This window comes from Chamaea fasciata, unplaced genomic scaffold, assembly GCF_029207755.1.
Source record: "Chamaea fasciata isolate MVZ Bird 193981 ecotype frontalis unplaced genomic scaffold, bChaFas1.0.hap1 SCAF_1, whole genome shotgun sequence".
Lineage (NCBI taxonomy): Eukaryota > Metazoa > Chordata > Aves > Passeriformes > Sylviidae > Chamaea > Chamaea fasciata.
In genome coordinates, this window is record NW_027094086.1 from 100,682,462 (window position 1) to 100,704,544 (window position 22,083).

Here is a 22,083-nt window from a genome sequence, read left to right on the forward strand (position 1 = left end):
AAAAATGGTCTCAGACTATTTTTTCTCTAGACCCTGATAAACTTCTCCTAACTGCCCATGCAAATAAATTCAAGCTATCAAAAAAATGGTGGATCAACTCTTTAATCCATCCATCTTCCAACTGCATAATGCAAAAACTAACAGATCAGAGAAGCTTAATTTTCTTTTCCAGTGGTGGAAGGCTCTATTTTTATCAAATAAAGCTCAGGTAGAAGCTTCATATTTTTCCCCTCCAAATGCTTTATTCAGTCATTGTAAGCACTTAAGTTCATACCCCAAGGCTTGCAAACTTGTGATTTTTGTGTTTGCTTAAGAGCTGTACAATGTTCGCAATTTTCCAGACCTCCCTCCTTATTTTAAAACACATTAAAAACTACTGGAAGTATGATAACCAGTTTGTTCTGACAATGCCTCTTTTACACATCAGACAATGAATTATTTTTCATTAATAGAAAACAATACATTTATTGAAGAAATACTCCATGAACATCTTTTACTGACTACTGGCACCACAACACTCAATATTCATTTTCGCACTTCCCAAATTCCTTAACTAACACATTCTCCAAATTTTTGCTGCTTTTAATATACTTAAAAGTCAATTATAACTGTAATTATAGGTTAATACTCCTAATTTCCAATTCATTCTGTACATTATCCTGCTTGCATTGGCTATTTGACTCAACCAGATATTTTGCAATGCAGATGGTTTTTTTAATCTTCCTTTTTTTTTCCCTTTTCTTTCCCTACAAATTGTTGTGCCTAGTTGTTTTTTGGGGTGGTGGTTTTTTGGGGTTTTTTTGTTCTTTTTTTTTTTTTTTTTTTTGTAATTACAAAACAAAAAAAAAAAACAGTTTTTTTAGCAATTTTGGGTCACAAATTTTAAAAACTGTTGAACAGATTAATGCTCAAGACCATTCATGTAGCTGCTGTTATTAGTTACAACTACAATTGCCTGAGTCAGCTTCTGAATACAACCTGATTTTTTTACTAGTATGCTATCAACAACTAATTTACACCATCAAAAAACTATTTTGCTCAATGATTTTTTTTTAAACTGAAGCTATCAATTTTTTTGCAGGTAATCTATCTGTTTGTATCAGGTAACTATATCCAGACTTAAACCATATAGAAGCTGAAAAAGCATTGATAATCAGGGGAATGAGTGGGCATGAAGACACACACACACTCAAAGTTTTGTGTAATTTTATGGGCCAGAAACGTTTGGTAAGAGGGAGTCTAAAAACTGTACCTAATCCAGGCAATTCCACATCTTACCACAGTTAGTTCACAAATTAGAGGATCTGAAAAACACTTTGGCTAGCCTTTGCCCAGCAAAACACATTGTGGTTGTCTTTTCTTTCCTGTTGTGAAAAAGCTAGAGACAAAGTAGGATATGCATCAGAACTATAACATTACATCTTCTCATGGAAAGCCACTACAAATTATCTGTACAAAAGAAGATACTGGGAAGTACCAAATGCTTGTTCTTTTAAGTTATTACTAAACCTTATGTAAATGGGTAGAGTGAAGAACTGTTTTCTTTCTCACAAGTCAACCAAAATCACTCAAGAGACACAGAGGAATGACTTACTGTTTTGAAATGTGTTCATTTATGTATCTTTACAACTTTATGTACATTAAATAAAAGATACATAAACAGCAATTCCAGATCCAGACCCACAGAAAACTCTGGTGACCCAAAACACTTCCATATAACTTTTGCTACTCTTTCCACCTAATTTTTGCCTCTTTAGCAACATACCGTTTCACAACAAACAAACAGTCTACTGTGATCAAAGTATATGTCAATTCAGAGTTAAGACTAAGTTTTGTGAGGTAGAGAGGGCAAATCCCTAAGAAATATGAACTGTTAGAGTAACACACAGTTAACAAAAATATCAGTTCCAAAAAATTATCTTCATAGTTACTTTTGGTTGAAACTAAGTATATTTTTATGGCAGATTTTCCACAATTATCACTATGCATAATGAGAGATTCCAAAGAGTCATGATCAGTGGCAGAGGGTCTAGCAGGAGGCCTGTCACAAGTGGTGTCCCCAAGGTTCAGTACTGGATCCAGTATTGTTTAATTTGTTCATCTTGTTCACATCATCAGTGACTCGGGTGAAAGGGCAGATGCCTCCTCAGAAAGTTCACTGGCGACAAAAAGCTGGGAGGAGTTGCAGATACCACAGAGGTCTTCAAAATGGTCTTCAAAAGGGCCTTGAGAGAGATGGGAGAGAAGAACTGGAAGACGGAGAGATGGGCAGAAGGCAGTGCCTGAAATTCAACAAAGGCAATTGCAGGGTCTTGATCCTGGGGAAGAATAACCCCCTACACCAGTACAGGCTGGAGGCCAAACCTCTGGCAAGCAGTTCTGCAGAGAAGGACCTGTGGGTCCTGGTGGACAACAAGCTATCCATGAGCCAGCAGTGAGCCCTTGTGGCCAGGGCAGCCAATGGTCTCCTCAGGTGCATTAGGAAGAGCATTGCCAGCAGGTTGAGGGTAGTGATCCTGCTCTTCTACTCAGCCCTGGAAGGGCCACATCTGGAGTGCTGTGTCTGGTTCTGGGCTCCTCAGGAAAACAGGGACATGGAGCTCCTGGAGTGGGTCCATTGGAGGTCAACAGAGAGGAATAAGAGACTGGAACATCTCCCTCATGAGGACAGGCTGAGAGAGCTGGACCTGTTCAGCCTTGAAAAGAAACAACTAAGAGGAGACCTCATTAATGTGTATAGATACCTAATAGGGGAGTGCCAAGAGGATGGAGCCAGGCTCTTCTCAGTGATGCCAAGGAATAGGACAAGAGGCAATGCGCAGATACTGATGCACTGGAAGATGCACCAAGTAACCAAGCACTGGAACATTACCTGGAGAGGTTATTGTGTCTCCCTCACTGGAGATATTAAGAACCATCTGGACACAATCCTATGCCATGTGCTCTAGGATGACCCCGCTTGAGCCAAGAGGCTGGATCATATGGCACACTTTCAACCTTACTTATTCTGTGATTCTGTAATTCTGTATTCAATTTCTTTCATGCATAAATACACTAATAGGTCTTTACAGAAGTAAAATTTCCTTAAAAGGCAGAAAACTAAGCATCACATCCATATTCTAAGAAATAAAATGACAAAGTACTAAAACAAGATTTTTTAATACCACCAGCAACATACAAAGCAACATGCATATGGTATGAAGTATTACTTCCTAGAAAACAAGGAGTAAAGAAAATCTGCACAAAAAGAGGAGCAATCACAATTCACATAGATCAGCAGAGCAAAGGGCTGGGGTAGAGAACCTGAGAGGAGTACTTTCATCATTTATAAACAAACTGTAAAATTATTTGAAAACATACTACCTTCAGAGGCTTTAAGGAAAAAAAAAAAAAAAAGTTTTGAGTTGGAAACCATCTTGTCCTTTTAAACAGTGCCCCCTCCCGTTCAGGAATAAGCTGTGACTTCTCATGCAGACCATACAGAAATGGTCACTCCCTTGTGACCTGTACATAATTTTCTCTAACCATCCAATTTTCCAGAACTTAAACCAATCTCAGTCACAGAACTATTAAAATATATTATATTTAAACTAATTCTGGCCAAGAAAAGTCAGCTTGTGAGTGAGAACAGGCAATTTGGAGCTCAAGCACACTCAAAGCAGCAAGAACACTGGGAAATGTCCCAGATACCCCCAAAATCCTGCAGCACTCACTGCAAAGCTGTATAGATTCAATCAGAGCTGTTTGAATAAGGAACTCAGTTTGCAAATCACAACTTCCAAAATGCCATAAAAGAGACAGCATCTGGCATACCTATGTCTAAACTCTTCACCTACATATGACCCTGGACTTATTGAAAAAAATACATTGTGTTTCATTTTACTGTCACTGTATATAATTTTACTATTTGCAATTGTCCAAAATTTAGAGAGGCAACTCCATACAAAAATTATTCCTGTATTAAAGAAAAATGGCTCAATATTGTTTAGGTTATTAAGTAGCATATTTTCTGATTTCTAAGAAACATGTCTCCTAGACTTTATATTCTGCTACATTATGTGACTATTCACCAGAAGCAGTCACCTCCAAATATGTTTTCTTAACAAAAAGTATTTTACGTAATGGAGTTCAATCTTGAATTTTAAGCTGAATAAGAATGAGAAGTTTTGACGCTTGCAAAATTTCTCACAGAATCTTTTAGCTGTTCTTAAACACAAAACCAAAAAGGGAAGCAGGTTTGTTTTGCTACATAAAAAAAAAAAAAAACCCACACAAATTACAGTTGCTTTCCTAAAACACCTAGAACTTCTGTTCTTTTAAAGGAAGACTTGAAAGAGTGAGAGACCTTTTTGTCATGGCTCTGCTCGTTTTTAGTGTTGCTATTTGTTGGCCATCAGAATTGATGATAAAAGGAGGATAGAAGGAACATACACTACAAGAACTGGGATTGATTAGACTTCATGGTGATACCATAGCTTAGAGCAAGAAGGGCAAAGTAAATAATAAATTAAAAGTCAGCTGATAACCTCTCCATGATATTTTATGTATCAGAAAGAGAAATAATGAAATACATACAAGCGTTGTTATATAACAGATGGCACATATGAATCATTCACAGCCACATGACCAATGGGATATATTCTGAAAAAAGCCCAGCCTGATCTGGCTTACATCAAGCAGTACAAAACAGTAAATTCTACATAACAAGATTCACAAAAACAGCATCACAAGGAGTGCAGACCTCCAGCATCTGAACCACTTCAAGGATCTGGAAAATACCTTAATTCATAACAGGGTAATGGCTACTATCACTGTAATCACTAACACAAAATTCCAGCAGGCGCTGAACCAGCGAGTGCTCAATCACTATCTCTGATACAGGCCAGGATACCATTGGCCTTCTTGGCTACCTGGGCACACTGTTGGCTCAAGTTCAGCTGCTGTCAGTCAGCATGGTCAGGTCCCTTTCTGCTGGGCAGCTTCACAACTGCACTTCCCCCAGCTTGTAGTGCTGCAGGGAATTGTTGCAACTCAAGTGAAGAACTTGGTACTTCACCTTACCGAACCTCACACCACTGGCCCGGCCAGAACTCTCTACAGAGACTTCCACCCTCCAGCATACCAAAACTCCCTCCCAACTTGGTGTCATCCTCAAAATTACTGCAGGTGCATCCGATCCCCATGTCCACATCATCAATAACTTTATTAAATAGGACTGGCCCCGGTATTGAACCCTGGGGAACTCCACTTATAACTAGCCCCAAATTGGATGTGGCACCATTCACCACCAGGCTGTGGTCCCAGCCACCCATCTAGTTCTTCACCCAGGAAAGTGTGCATCAGTCCATGCTGTGGACTACCAGCTTCTCCAGGAGAATGCTACGGGAGACAGTATCGAAGGCTTTTCTTTCAGGTAGAAAATAGCCACAGCCTTTCCCCCATCCACCAGGTGGGCACCCGGTCATAAAGGGAGATCATGTTGGTCAAACAGGACCTTTCACAAACTGGGCTGGCTGGGCCTGATCCCCTGGCCATCCTGCATATGCTATATAATGCACTCAAGATAATCTGTTCCGTAACTTTCCAGTCAGGCTGACAGGCCGGCAGTTCCCTGAATCCTCCTACTGGCCCTTCTTGTGGATGGGCATCACATTGATCAACCTCTGTTGGTCTAGGACTTCCCCAGTTAGCCAGGACTGATGATAAATGAAGGAGAGCAGCTTAGTGAGCTCTTCTGCAGCTCCCCCACGATCCTTGGGTGAAACCCATCTCACTCCATGGACTTGTGAGTGTCTAACTGTCACAGCAGGTCACAAACTAATTCCTCATGGATTACATGGGTTCTATTCTGCTCCCCATCCCTGTCTACCAGCTCAGGGAGCTGGCTGATAAGGCATCTTTCTGTTGAAGACAGAGGCAAAAGAGGCATTAACTGCTCAGCCTTATCCATGGTTGCAAAATCCTTCTTTACATCCCATAGAGGTTTCTCCTTGGAAATTTTCCTTGGCCATTCTTCTGTTGTTAATGTATTTATAAAAGCATTTTCTATTATCTTTCACAGAGGTGGCCAAATTGAGTTCTAGATGAGCTTTTGTCTTTCTAATTTTCTTTCTATGTGATCTAACAACACCCTTGTACTCTTCCTGAGTTGCCTGCCACTTCTTCCTAAGGTGATAAACTCTTTTTCTCCTTCCCTAAGTTCCAGCAAAAGCTCCTTATTCAGTCAGGCCAGTCTTCTTCCTTGACAGTTTGTCTTTTGGCACACAGGGACAGACTGCTCCTGTGCCTTTACGATTTCCCTCTTAAAGTATGTCCAGCCTTTCAGGACCCCTTTGTTTTTAAGGGCTGTTTCCCAAGGAACTCTCTGAACCAGTGTCGTGGACAGGCCAAAGTCCACAGTAGAGGTTTTGTTGACCCCTTTCTTACTTCACCAAGAATTAAATACTCTATTACATCATGGTCACTGTGCCAAAGATGTCATCTGACCATCACATTTCCCACCAGCCCTTTTCTGTTTGTAAATAGCAGGTCTAGCAGGGCACCTCCCTTGCTAAGCTCACTTACCAGTTGTGTCTGGAAGCTGTCTCCCACACACTCAAGAAACCTCCTAGAACTGCCTCTTCTCCACTGTGTTGAGTTTCCAGCACTCATCCCACAAGTTGGTCTCCCACAAGAACAAGAGCTAGCAATAGTGAAACATCAGCCAGATGCTTACAGAATAGTCCATCCATCCCATCATCCTGGTTGGATTGTCTGTAACAGACTCCCTTCAGGATGTCTGCCTTGTTGGCCTTCCCCCCGATTCTAACCCATAGATACTCAACCTTGTCATCATTATCCTTGATCTCTATACAGTTGAAACCCTCTCTAATGTACAGAGCCACTCCATCACCTCTCCTTCCTTGCTTGTCCCTTCCAAAGTGCTTGTAGCCATGAATTGCAGCACTTCATTTACATGCCCCATCCCATTTCATTTCCTTGATGGCAACTACATAACAACTTTCCTGCTGTATGATGGCCTCCAGCTCCTCCTGTTTGTTACCCATACTGATGTAGATGTACTTCAGCTGGGCAATCAATTTCACCCCTGACACAGGCATGCCACCCCAGGCTTATCTCTAGTGATCTGGTCTTACCTGCTTTCCCCTTCAAACCAACTTTAAAGGCTTCTCAATCACCTCTGTCAACTCCCAGGGCTAGAATCTTTTTCACTCTTTTAGACAGGCAAGTCTCATTTGCCTGCAGCCAGCCTAGTGCTGTATAAACTATCCCATGAGGGAAAAAGCCAAAATTGCACCAACAGCACCAGCCTTTAAGCCACGTGTTGATCAAGGTTCTCCTGTTTCTTTCAGCATTCTTCACTGCTCACAAAAGCATTGAGGGAAACACCACCTCTGCCCTATCCCTTTAACCAGTCATCCCAATGCCCTGAAGTCCTTTTTGATTGCACTAGGAGTTGTAGCTGCTGACCTGGAAACCCAGAATTAGGTAATAATCAGAGGGCTGAATCAGTCCAAGGAGTCTTTTAATAATATCTCTTACTTGGGTCCCAAGGCAGCAGCAGACTTCCCTGTGGGACAGGGCTAGTCAGTATCCAGGGCCCCCAGTTCCCCTCAGAAGGGAGTCACCTACAACAATCACCCATCCTTTTTGAACAGCTGTGGTTGTAAAGTATCTGGTTGACGGACTTGCCCCAGACAGACTTGCACTATTACTTGCCTGAATCTTGAGTCCCAGAGCCTCATACTTAGCCCCACCTCTCTTCACAGGGAAAAAAAAAAAAAAAAAAAAAAAAAAAAGACCCAAAATAACCCCAAGCATAGTTGAATGCAGCAAAGTCAATCCCAGTACAAAATAATTACGGATTGCAATATCTAGAATCACATCACAGCAATTTTAGAAATCAACCAGGAATTCTTCTTAAATCAGTTTTCTGCCTGACTGTGCCAAAAAAATCCTTCCTGCATGTCTCAGATGTGCATTTGATCCTGGTCTGGTTGCTTCTTTTAATATGCTTAGATTGAGGCTTTGCTATTTCCTGTCTTAACTCAACGGATTGATCAGCTAATTTTTTTAAGGGCACTGGAGCTTATGTCTTTATTCCTAAAAGAGGCATCATCCTTAAATAGACACTGCTTATCACCTGTTGATTATCCAAGCCTTAAACAACCATCATTCAAGCTTTCAAGTTGCTTTATGGATTCCTGACAAACATCACTTAGCTCTTACTTCCCAAACACTTTCAACTTCAAGTTGTCATAGTCTATGAATAAGGCTTATGTGTTTTCCATTATAGAGCATAACAGTAAGCTATGCATTACACAAAGCTCTAAACAGCAAGATTATGTGATTTTTGTCCAACTTGTCTTCCAAGAAGTGAAAGCAGAAGTAAGTGACCTAGAAGTATAAAGGTGCTGTTTAATCATACGAGTACATGGTTAGAAAAGCACAGGCTGACCTAGAGCTGGATTTGGCAAAAGACACAAACAGAAACATGAAAGGACTCTGCAAGCAAATCAGCAGAAGGAAGACCAGGGAAGATATGGACCTACAGCAAAATGAACAAAGGCCGTGAAGGTGCTTTTTTGCCTCAGTATTTACCAAAAAAAGATGGCTCTCAGGAGTCCTAGGTCCCTGAGACTAGGGGAGAGGTCTGCAGCAAGGGTTACCCTCAGTTGAGAGGGTACTTAAAACATATAAAAGTATGCATCCTTGTAGCAGAGGGCAACAGTATTTTGTGTGCACTGGGAAGAGAGTCAAGCAGGCCAAGGGGGTAGATCTTTCCCCTCTTTTCAGCACTGTTGAGGCCACATCTGTAGTCCTGTGCCCAGCTCTGGGCTACCCGGTACAAGGCAGACATCAACTTATTGAGGCAAGCACAGAGCCACAAAGTTGATTAAGAGATTGGAGCATCTGACACAAAATGAGAGGGTGTTGTACCTCACACATTGTTTGGATGTAATTTTAAGTATTTTTCATCATTATGGGTACAGCAACCAAACAAAAAAAGTAAACAAAAAAATGTAAACCCACTTGACAAATTCCAGTTGTGAGATTATATTGACAAGCAAATGTAACAAACATCATAGTAACTAGCCACTGAACAACCTAAAGAGGTATTTAAACAAGATTCTCAGCAAGCCTTGAATATGTCTTTCTGCTCTTGATGTTTTCAGATATTTGCCACACAAATATGATAAATACATCACAAAATACAAAAAACTTATTTGATTTCTATTAAATGACATCCATTCCAAGTAACCAAAAGCCAAAGCCATTTATTCTGCAGAAACTGAAGGGCAAAGCAGTTTGTAACTAAGATTTTAACCAGTCTAAAAATATATGTAACTTCTGCTATTATTTAATTGCATTTTAATATTAGACTATTCATTTTAGTGCTTGATTGAGATTTTGGGGGTTGGTTTTTGTTGGAGTTTTTTAAACAGTTTTTCAGACTTAAAATTATTTTTACATGAATATCAGGAACTGCATAGATGTGCCTACCTCCTTTTCATTCTTCCCTACTTTTATAAAGTACATACAACTCTTCTACTGTTTCAAGTTACCAAGCAGTAGACTGTAAAAAAGTCATGTAAATCTTCCACAAACAGCTAACTGCACAAATCTGAAGAGAGAGATACTTCAGAGCAGTAAAAACACTGAGATTACCAGATTTAAAACATACAATATGTCAATTGATTCAGTAAAACTGCTGGAGAGAATTCAAAAAAAAAAGAAATCTCAGTTTTCAGCTAGTTTAAAGCAAAATCCAAGGAGGCCAGCCCATCCTGGCTCCTTTGAAATCAACAGGAACATGTCAGGCTGGCATAGCAATGACAGTGAACAGCTACTAAGCTGTTGACATGGTTTCTTCCTCAAACATTTTCTATGCCTGTTTTTGAATTGAACTCACTTAAACTCTCAATTTATCTTAACTGACATCAAAGTAACATACTTCTATACAACCACATGACTTTTATAACACTTTGACTGAAACAAAGGAAATAATGAACATAAAGAATTGAAAATAAAATACCTGTTATTGAGCAGTACACTATGTGAGGAGCAATCTTTTTAATGTCTTCATAACCTAGACCCATTTCAGCCAACTTCCCAGGGACAAAGTTTTCCACAAAAACATCAGATGCTGCTGCAAGCTTTAGAAAAGAAAAGGACAAGTAAAATCTGTTCATTACCTCCCAAAAGTTGAATAAATTCCTACGTAACTTAATTTTAAAATCTTGCTAATCAAAATGGCTCTGGTCTTCCTGACAAAAGAAAATTGACAAGCCTATAGAGGTATTTTTTTTGCCTGTCAGACTGTGCTTTTCTGAAAACTACATATTAGAGATGCTGCATATCTAGAAAGAAGACTGTCAAAATCCTAAAGTGATTAGACAAAACTGTGATACTGTCAGTATCACATCAATTTCCTAAGACTTGACAATAGTTTACAGAACAATCTTCACACACATTCTTTCTACCCCCTTTTTCTCAAGAAAGAAAACTGAAGTGATATTATTCATAATATCCATTATTCATGTTTTCTCCATAATAGAAATATTTATTTAATTATTTTTCATTTTCAAATCATTGATTACAATTACCATAACAAGGCCATGTTTCCAACTTCCTATATGTAGAAGTAGAATAGGGAGCCCAACAACACTTCCATTAAGAAATTAAAATTAAGATCTTAAAGATACATCAAATACAATAGTGCTGCCAAACTCTCTAATGACTTTTTTCATTGCTTTCAAATTAATGAGTCCAAAAATCTACTGATGTTAAGATTAACATATAACCTTGATTTGCTTTAAATTCCATCCTCTCTCATAAAAATTATAAGCAGATATTTAATATGCAAATTTCAGTAAGACTAACACAAGTTGACTCCTGAAGCATGAGAACTACATGTTAAAAGACAGATGTATGCCTTGAGGGACTTGTAGGCTTTCTGCCTGGTAAATTTTGTGGTGTGTGTGTGTGAGTGCACAGGAATTTAAGAAATGTTTCCTGACAGGTACACATGTTTGTGCACCCATTTTTAAGCATAACTGATATATTAATTGCTTAATGCTATTTGCAGCCAATCAAGGAATCACAGTCTCTGAAACTGCCATGTCACTGTCTAATTAAATATACAGTGTGTTAGACAAGCTCCTATAAACAAGTGTCATTGTAACAGAAATCACAATGCCTTTATGAAAGATCAAGTTAAGGAGGTTTTATTTTATAGTTAAATCCATCACAGTTCATACATAAATACTTTTCAAGCTTGTAATGCTACAGCTTTAGCCAATTCATTCAAGAGATGAAACTGGTTACAACTTGTGTATTGCTTACACTGTGATTTTATAATCTATGAAAATTACAGCAACTGGATGGGCTAAAACAGTTGAAAGTTATTGTCCACATTATATTGAAGAACTACCATTCCCTACAAGCCACTGAGGAAGAAAGCATGACACACAGTACTGTAACATGAAAAGCACTATACTTCTGGACTGGGCAAGATACGTGAAATGACAAAAGTGATAAGTGAGGATATAATGACTTGGGCCCAGTTTAGCCAGGTATTCACTCTCAGACAAAGGAGTTTTCAAGACACATTACAAGGGCTATGCCAGCTCTGCATCTAAAGTTTTCACTGGAAATAATCTTAATGTATAAAGGCAGCAGTCTACACGTAGCACTGATGCTCACTGAACCAACAATTCTGCCATTGTGGAAAATAGGCCATATGTTCTTAAAACTCACAGAGATTTTCAGTCTCAATGGGGTTTTATGTCCACTGTCAACTAAAATTTCATACTTCATGCCCTAAAATTCCTCTAAACATCACTTGTATTTTAACACCTACTAACAGAGCAATACAACACAGACCTGGGTTGGAGTACTATCTGCTCCCAACAAGACACTGATAGGCTCAACATCTATGCCTCAGGAAATAATAAACAGCACAGGTCATGCCAAAGTAGTCATTGAATTGCATAAAAAATAATGATGCTACTAACTTTATAAAGCAAACCATGCATACCTTTTGGAAGTTTTGGTTGGTGTTTTTTTGGTTTGTTTTTTTGCTTGGAGATTTTTTTGTGTTTTACATGTTTTGGTTTTTTACAAGAACTCTACAGAGTAGAATCTGCATACACATACATATAAACACACACACACACACACATATATATATATATATATATATATATATATATATATATATATATATATATATATGTGAGTAGCTTGCTTTATCAAGTAAGAGAGCGATGCATGGGATGCATTGACTATCAGCTAAAAATAGTGGAAAAGAAGAAGTGCCATCATCTCCCAGCCAATTAAAGTCCCAAGTTCTTAATGAAAAAAAAATTAAAAATTCATTAGTTAAGGCTAAATAATTCACATATGCTCAAGGCTCTTAAAATGAGTTTCTGACAATAACTGATAAATAATGTTCCAAAGAGATACTACAAAAAGATGTCAGAGCATGGGACTGGCACATATACAATCACTGAAGAGAAAAAAAAAAAAACCAAACCATTCAGGAAGACAGACAAATATTTGGAAGGCAGTTAACAGTCAGCCAAAAAACACTAGAAGGGAAGAAAGGGCTACAAGTGACATAGAATAAAGAAATAAAGAAGACACAGAAACAATTTTGTGGAAATCAAGTAATCATTTATAAAAGAATAGACCCTTGAAAAAATATTTTGTAGTGCTGTGCCAAAGGATGGAAAGCAGTCACGACTCCTGATTAATAGATTTCTTCAGCTCACTTGATACTACCGACTAATTATCAAGTCTGTGCTTTTGTCATATACCTGAAGACTCTCTACTCCTGTTTCCAACATGATTCTAAATTGAGAATTGCCCTCTTCCAGCTATAAAAAATATACGTGGGACATAAAATATATTCTAACCATGATACCTTGCTTAATAAAGGTAAAAAATTATAACCTTATTACATTCCTTTGTAGCTTTTACACTGGTGACAGAACTCATATTTATGTATGAGTAAGCAGTGTCATAAATTTCAATTTATACTTTTCAGCTACTTTTTATACTTCAGCTACTTTGAAGACATAGACACTACTTGTCATAGTAACAAATACAATGCTGAACAATGCTCAATTCTATGCACATCTATCCTGATGATAGTGGGAGACAACTGAAAATAAAAGCCTGTTATAAATAACTTCCCTTTTGACATACTTTTTGACGAAATTCCAAAAGAAGTTCCATTTGAGATGAATAATGGAATGTCAAGACCTCTGCATCAAATGCTTTCAAAATATATCACTCAAAAATCAAGCAGAATGATGAAAAGCTCCACAAGTAGTGTGACAAACAGAGCCTCATCAGTTCTCAATGTTGCTATATCACAGATAGGAATGGCATTGATTTTTGGAACAGAAAGTTATAGTGGTGATTAAAGCAACTTTAAAAAAGGATAGAAAATATAAGAAATTACTTTGTCACAGAGAGTCTCCTCATTTTTATAGATAGTGTGGTAAATAACAGGTGATGCCATTTTTTCCTCCACCTCATCTTGACTCGTAGGCCCAGCTGCCTTTAACTCTTCAAACACCTTCAGCCCACACATGTAAAATCTGTGGACATTTTGAGTTGTTTTTCCTTCACCACTTTTAAACATCAAGTAATAAATAAGTCTTCCTCCATGAGAGGAAAAACTTTTATAGCACCTAATTAGAATATGACTAGTTTATCCAAAAAAAGGTCTGTGTTATACATGCAAAATTTTTCCAAATGACAATTTCTGCTTCCAAATTTTTTAGAAGCTAAACATACAACTCCATAACAAATCAACAATAAATGGCTGTTCTGCAAAAAGAAAAGGCACTGTAGAATCCTTGTCTTATAATCTCCAAAGATTTCCATATGAAGTACCTTTGCATAGCTAACAAATCAAAAGCATCAGAAAACCTAATCTATTTCCATTTCATGCAGTATTCCCAACGAATTTCACCTACTGCATGACACACACTGTCACTGTGAAAAAGGGACTGGAACTGACACTGCAACAAACACTAACAGAAGTCGGCTGCTACTGCTGCAGGGCTTAAAACGCAGCACTAGCAAGTAGTAGATCTTGCATTTCTCAACAAATAATAAATAAAGACATGACAAAACACAAGTTTGACAAAATGTGAAATTTGATGCTCGTATTATTTTTAAATAGAGAAATGGATCACCTTAAAAGACCCTGAAGTCAAATACTGAAAAAGAAACAAATACTGAGTTTCACCTACAGGACAATGTTTTTCAGGAAGATGTACAGCAACTGAAGTCATGAATACACTGTAACATTAAAAAAATTGCATTTACTGGAGCTCAGCATCTCCTCTCAGCTGCTCACTGACTTCATCTGATTAGTCCATCTTGAATCTTTCTAATGCAGTAGTACATCAAGATCAGCAGGAGCACCGCAGCAGTAACAGGAAAGACAGACTATTAGACCATTTCCTCACAATATTTCATTTGAAGATTTTGATGATATTTTCATGTAAATTTAAATCCAAAGTCATTACAAGTTACACTGAACATTGAGTCCAAAAGCACAGAGTACAGAAGCTATATACTGTAATTTACAAAATATAGTGCATACTTAGATTTTTTAAATTATCAAATTAATACTTGAAAGGCAGAGTTTATTCCTTATTACTTAGGATCACTACGATACAAAATAAGAACACCTCCCACGATATCAAAACCTACCTCTTTGATTAGTTTTACTCCTTTTGAATTCTTCATGTTGATTGCTATACTCTGGGGATTAAAAATAAATACAACAGTAATTTATGTGAAAAATTATGTGAAAGGGATTATCAGCTTCTTCTAAACATAACCAACAGTCGAATTTCACACTATAGACAATCTGGATAAATAAATTTTATCAAATAGCCCACCTCCTCCTGCAAAAAAAAAAAAAATCTCTCAGCAATGCAAGCTGAACTATACTTCATTAATGAATCAGACAAGCACCAAAACCATTCTGACAGATGTGCAGCTTGTTCACTATATATTTGCACAGGACCCACTACTGCAAGCACACAGGGGAACAGCAGAAACATTTGTTTCAATGGTAACAAGCCATTAAACAATTCAGGTATGTCATGAAACTTCACTTTAATCCCAAAGTTTCAAAAGCCTCCTGCCAGCTGACAGAGGTCAACTGAGCTCTTGCACCTGAAAAAAAAATGATCATTCAAATAAAATATCCCCTGCTTTCAGCAGGTTTCATTTTTAGTTAATTAGTGCCAGCAAATGAAGACCAGAAGAAGCACTCTTGCTTTTTCATTTTGCCTCAGCTGCCCACAGCACTGTACCAGAGATTCACAACCTTTTTAGTTCTAAAAACTTAGGGGTTTTCTCCTGAAATTTATTCATCATAACATTAGGTCAATGTAAGTATTGCCCCATTATATATATTAAGAATCAAACTACAAAGTGTTATATATTCAGCTATAACTAGAGAAAAAAATAGGCTCATGTTCAGTCCCACACCACATTTACCTTTTTATTTCTATTGACACTGAGAAAATAAATACTTTCTGTCCCAGCAAAAGGTGGGCCCCAGGCTCTTGTGTCATCACCAGCTCCTGAAAGAAATAACATCACATATTCATAGTTGCCCATATCACACATCCAACAAATAAGAAAAAAAAAAGCTTTCCTTCAATATCACATTCAAGTCACCTAGGCTTCATCTAGCAGGCAGGACAAATATTAGTTTAACATATATATTTTAGGATAATTATATAAAAAAAACACCGAAAAGTGATTGCAATTAAGCAAAGTGAATAAAGTTTTTGCAAGTGTTGGGATTCCATTTGGTCTTTAAAATACTAATACAGCCACATACCACTAGTGTATTTGCAGGTTTTTTGTGGGCTGGTATTTTGGTTGTTTTCCTGAGGAGGCTGGGGAAAGGGAAATTGGGACTTTTTTTGTAGTTTGTTTAACTTAAAGTAGAGCTACAATGCAATTCTTTCAGTCAATCCTGAAGAATTTAGTAGAGGCTCTTGCCTGCACCAAGTGACACAGTTCACCTGGTCAGTAAGCTATTCCTGAAACAGTCCAGACACAACACCAAGACACTGCTGATAGACAACAACTGATTAAGCTGCCTGCTGAACAGCACCAACTAAAAGAAGCACTTGCTATAGCTGGTACAGTGCCCCACCTCCAGCTCTGCCAAAAATCCTGCCGTAAATGTGCTGCCAACACTTCCAGCACTGTATCATTTATGCCTAATTTCAAATTTTAACGTTTCTTAAACATCGTGAAGACTAGCAATCTATTTTAAATAGAATAAAAGCCAAATTCAAATTCAGATACAATCACTGTCCTGAGTGTTAGCAAGCATGTGCATTCCCATACCTATTTCGATATCTAGACTTCATCTACTTGTTAACTTCACATAACTGAAAACTTTCCTTTAGTGAGGCAGCACAGAAGACTGATACTGGCATAGACACAGAAACAAGCTGAAGAATATCACGTGCCACACTACACAGCCACTGTCATAATTATGCTACCACATAAGCCTACAGCCATTTAAGATCTATGGTGGCCAAAGTTAGACACACATATGCTTATAAACATTTGTACAGTTTAAATCTCAAAAGACTATTTTGGTTCAAGCAAGACGCTTAGGGGGCAGGGGCAATCTCTTCTCTGTGTGAGTACTTTAAGTGATTCAAAGCAAAACATTTCAGTAATACTTTCCATGTAGACCACTAGTGCGACTACTCTTCTTTTTGGATTAATACTCCTGTGAAAATAGACATCCTCTCACAGAAAGAGAGGATTACTCACATTCCAAAATGTTTCAAGTTTAGAATTCTGATGCTGCCCTTCTCCTTCAATCACAAACAGTGCAAAGCTCCAAAACCATTACTTCATACTTAATTGCTGACATTGCTCCATCCCTACTACCTAGATGTTTGGAATTCCACCAGTGTCAGTCTAATCTGACATTACAAAATTGATGCACCTTTGCCTGGTCACAAAAGTGAAAACCTTTATAACAGTGGTCAGTAAATAAGGACGGCCTACAGACTGATGTGGCAAAAGCTTTGTCAGACATTCAGTGTTTCATTAAATGTTTCAAACATTCAATATTTCCTATTAAAAAAAAAGTATAGAGAATGTAGTATGTTTAGTATCTCAATTTATGTTATAAATTATTATAAACTGTTATGTTATAAAATATAGGAAGTATAATACTGTTTAGCATCTCAATTATTTTCACCAACTAGTTTCAAAACTAGTATTATCAAAAGAGTGACACTTAAAATATGGAAACTTAAAGGAAAAAATACTTTACATAATGTGCAGCTCCTATGGCATAATTACACACCTCAAATACGTAATCATGCATACAACTTAGAGCCAAGTGAGGGGACTATTTCTAAAAAATACCCAAATGCCATGCAATTTGTTATTCTTCTTTTACAGTCTTACAAACTAAAAAAGTGTAGTTATATTGTAAGAATGAAGCATTTTTTCACCATTACCCAATCCTTAGAAACTCTTTGAATAAGAAGTGCATATGCTGAGTGGAAGAAGAAAACCATTGGGTTAAGCTAAAAATACACAAAATTTAATTAGAAGCGAATTACCCCATGTCCTTACTTTATACACACACACTATACATATGTGTATATATATATACATACATACACTTAATATCCAGTTCTTATTATATCTAAAATAAGCAAATAAAAATCTTACCTGGTCTTTCCACTTTGATAACTTCAGCCCCTAGATCTCCTAAATTCATTGTAGCAAATGGTCCTGCAAGAACCCTTTAATAAGAAAAAAATATATATTGTTTTCTTAGTTTTTGCAATCAGAATATTTGCATTTAGACACACTGGTATAAATGAGAGACAAAACACAAACCTTGTTAAATCAAGAATTTTCACACCATCCAATGGCTTTACATTACTAGCACCTGACAGGAAAGAAAAAACAGTGACTTAGATCTCAAAAAAACTGAACACATTGTTTTCATGACAGCCATCATCCTCCCTCATCTCCTTCCCCTAATGAATGATAATAAAGCTTTCTGAACAAGCTGGTTATTAGGTGCATACTACATCAGTGAAGTCTTTCAAAGCTGGAAAACCTTATGTATGACATTTCAGAACCTATTCTAACTTCCTAGCAAGTCTACAATAAAGCTACTTTAGCGATACTTTATATGTGCATTCCACAAACACTGAAACAGCTTTTAAAGATTAATCTGAAGAAAGATACAACAAAAGCATTTTAGCAAGGAACATCAGAATGACACAAGCTAAAAGTAAGGATACCAGACCAACGGGAAGCATAGTAGGACTCACAAAGTGTTTTGACCTGTGTAGACCTATCCACTTGCATCACACACACTAAAAAAGAATATCCTCATTACAAAATTTAAGGCAGAACATTTGAGCCAAGGAAATACTCTTTCAATGGCAGCTGCACATGCATGATAATTATTAAGGAATCACACTGCTTTCTTCCTTTCCCTCACCCTTTCCAACCTGACCAGGTCTAACAACAGTAATGGCCATAAACATCACAGACAGAGTAAGTAATCTCACAGTCTAGACCACAAGTTGGCCAACTATTTCTTTGGTGGCCTTGAGCTATCTTCTTCTCCCTCTGTCTTTAATTGTAGGCTAGGGATGCAAACATTTCATCACCCTGTGTGGGCAGTCATTCAGTTACTATTTGGAAGATGGTCTCATATCATACACAGAACAAAAGCACCTGGCCCAGTAACACCACTAAAATGACACATACCAACTTATGGCAAGCATCTCTTTTTAGCACTTATCCCGGTTAGAGAGATGTAAAACAAGGGGGGGGATCAAACAAATCACATTCATCCAAAGCCTGCAGGGCAGTGTGGTGCATCTCCTATATCATGTATATCAAGCAGCATTGCATGCCCATATCACCTGCTCCATGTTCCCTCCATTAGACATCTCAATTCAGTGACCCTCATAACTCTCCTTCCTACATACCGGAAGAAGAAGATGTGTATCAAGAGAGAGATTTTAAAAAGCTACAAAGAAGCATTAGAAATTCAAGGCTTCTGCTAAAATATTTTCATTAACTCTACTGCTCTAAACGAGGGCACTTGCATCCCACTGTTCATCTTTAAGAAATTTTCCTCCATTATTACTATTTACTACAGGTTTTGTGCTTTAATACAATATCCAGACTGAGCAGCATGTTGAGAACATGGACATCTAGGAATGGCCATGTGTTTTGCACTTTCAAAGCCTTTAAAGAAATCTCAGGCTGCTACTTCTCTTCAGTGTTCCACATCTCTGTGAGTTCCAGACATTGGAAAACAGTTGTGGCAGGTAAACACCACAGACCCACCAGTATAATTTCAGTCTTATCAAGATGGGTGAACAATTTGTTGCACAAAAACACTACTCTTCTTTACAAAAATATGTAAAAAGCTTTACTGAAGCTCCCCAAAAATTAAAAATACATACTTTCAGTTAAAGAGGTCCACCTTCCTCTATTATTTACACACCTTTCAGAGCTGCACTTTAATAGCTGACCTATTCTCATCCTGAGCCAATATTTAGGGCTACTCACAGATACACTACCAGAACAACAGCAAGTTTTCAGAGCCAACAGGTTCTCTACCTGCAGCCAAGTTGTAGGAATCGATAAAGATATTTCTCAAAAAAGCCCATAAAGTGTTAAGATTAGGCATAAAAATGTATGTATGGATAATTAAAACTGATGAACCCTTACTAATTATCATATCATTCACATTATGGCATCATCTAGCACTCCATTCAGGCACTAGGACTCTTCCATAGCTGGAACAGAACAGGAGAGCACAACTGTTGCTCTGAAGACAAACAGACCATTGTGTTTTGTTTTGCTTTTTTAGTACCAGTAAATAACATATCCATGATGATGAAGAAATGCAAGAAAGGAGATCAAAAGTTTGCTTTTGAAAATTAAGGAACAGACCTATTAGTCTCTTCAGAATAGAAGAACATAGAACACAGATGTTAAATATATATATATATATATATATATATATATGCACATATATATACATATATATATATATATATATGAGCTAGATTATATATGCAGAGTGACACTAATTTGTTGAAATAACTACAGTAGAAAGCCTTTTGATATTTGCAGTTCTGGTACATGGATCCTGAATAAGGGAGTGCTACCTATTGTAGGAACAAAAGAAAAAAACACATCATAAACACAAGAGATCAGAATTGATCAGCATTAACTAGAAACATCTCCTGGGTTTTTTACTTTCATCACTAGCTTCCTAAGCAGGCACATACTCAAAGTTAGACTTTGTGAGAATTCTGACTCAAGAGTGTAAATTTTCTAAAATGCAAGCTCACATTTTTTCTTGTATTTTTGCATTCATTTATACCAGTAACTTGATGACTGAATGAAAAATCACTCTCCCAGCTCTAACTACATCCTCTGTATAAACTCTTGATTCCCACAATGTTTGAATGTTAATTAGACTGTCATATGAATCTTTCATAAATAACTCTGATTAGGAATAAACCCACTCAATATGATTTATACTCTCTAGTTAAGCTCAGCTTATCCCAAGGTTGGCCCAGCCTAACAATACGAATAAGCAACCAACAGAGAGATCGTTCCATAGAACAGAAATTAATTCTTGTGTCATATTCCAAAAATATTTCCTTTATACTTGGGACCTAGAAGACAGCAAATTAATTTTTGCAACAATGCAAATTAACAGACCCTATTCCAATTACTTTCAATTACAGAAGACATGACTGCTCAAGTCTATTGTCTCTACTTTGATAGCACAATCAGTATTTTTTCACTTTATCCATGACTACCGTGGACTAATTCACAATCAGTGGGTACACTCCAGCCCGGCACACATTTGGTATGGTCACAGTGGAAGGCAGCACTGCAAACTTCCTCCGGTTCTGATACCACCACCACTATTTGTTACTTTTTTTCTATGTTGTTTAATAACAGAGAAACTTGATGCCAGAGAACGATCACTTTGTTGCAACTTGGGTTTATGTCACTTCACTAAAAAAAAAACAAAAATTAAACAGCACAATTGCACACAGTTAGACTTTGGTAACCTTACAAAAAGATCGGGCCTGGAACACGGCATGCCATGAGCCAAGGCTGCCCGGAGAGCCGACACGCTCCGTGTCACAGCCTGCTGCGGCCAGCGCGCACGGCCGCGGGGCAAAGTCCGAGCCTCCGAGGCGGCGCAGGGAACCCCTTCGGCCCACCCTCGCAGGACCCTCACGCAGGTGTTCCACGCCGCCCCCCCCAGCGAAGTGGCTCCGATCCCCGCCCAACCGGCACCAACTCAGAGCCCGGCCGGACCACACGGACAGAGGGGCCCGACGCGGCGGGAGAGGGGAGGAGGAGGAGGAAGAGGAGGAGGAGGGCGCGGCACGGCTCGGTACCTGCCGGAGAAGCGCCTCCACTCCGCGCCCCGCCGTCGCTGCCCGGGAAAGGGGAGGCAGAGGCAGCGCTCAGAGCTCTGGCGCTGCCGCCGGCAGCTGCGGGACACGGGCTCCTCCAGAACCCTCTGCAACATCGGCTCCTTCTTCCCAGCCCGGCGCGCAGCATCCCCGCCACTCGAGACAGCAGCGAGCACTCGGCGCAAGCGCCGCCGCCACCGCCCCCTTTCCCTCCCGCTCCCGGGACAGCCTTGGATCTCCCGGGACGAGGGCGCGCACGCGCGGGCGGTCCCCAGTCCAGTGCCGGTTCCGGCTGGTGCCTTGCACCCCGCTCCGCGGTGGGCCTCTGCTGTCCTATGGAGCACTCCTGGCTGGACTTCATCAAGCAGGGAGGCGTCCTGCAGATGTTTGCGGCGGGAATTTTGCTGTTTGATGACTGGAAATTTGTACTTCCAGTTCGGCGTACAGAACATACAACATTGCCAAGGTGGAATAAAAGTAGAAACCGCCCCCCACCACACCGAACGGTTTTCCGCACTTACCGAGGCAGGCAGCCCTGCTGGATGCCAGAACCTCCGCTCAGCGGCACAAGGGA

General features: G+C 38.7%; 1 protein-coding gene across 17 annotated transcripts in view; it reads right to left on the bottom strand.

Moving 5' to 3' along the window:
• Positions 1–21,713, bottom strand: part of SUGCT (succinyl-CoA:glutarate-CoA transferase) — a 326,113-nt gene extending 304,400 nt beyond the window's left edge. For all 17 annotated transcript variants that reach the window (XR_010722266.1, XR_010722267.1, XM_066190930.1 and 14 more), the window contains exons 1-6: positions 21,492–21,713; positions 17,929–17,980; positions 17,758–17,831; positions 15,535–15,620; positions 14,737–14,787; positions 10,037–10,157 (exon numbers count right to left, since the gene is read on the bottom strand). Coding sequence is in view for 15 of the 17 variants with exons in the window: in XM_066190930.1 (XP_066047027.1) it covers positions 10,037–10,157; positions 14,737–14,787; positions 15,535–15,620; positions 17,758–17,831; positions 17,929–17,980; positions 21,492–21,657 (550 nt within the window). In the remaining 2 variants the exon portion in view is untranslated. The remainder of the gene's footprint in view (positions 1–10,036; positions 10,158–14,736; positions 14,788–15,534; positions 15,621–17,757; positions 17,832–17,928; positions 17,981–21,491) is intronic.
• Between the last annotated feature and the right edge of the window lie 370 nt (positions 21,714–22,083).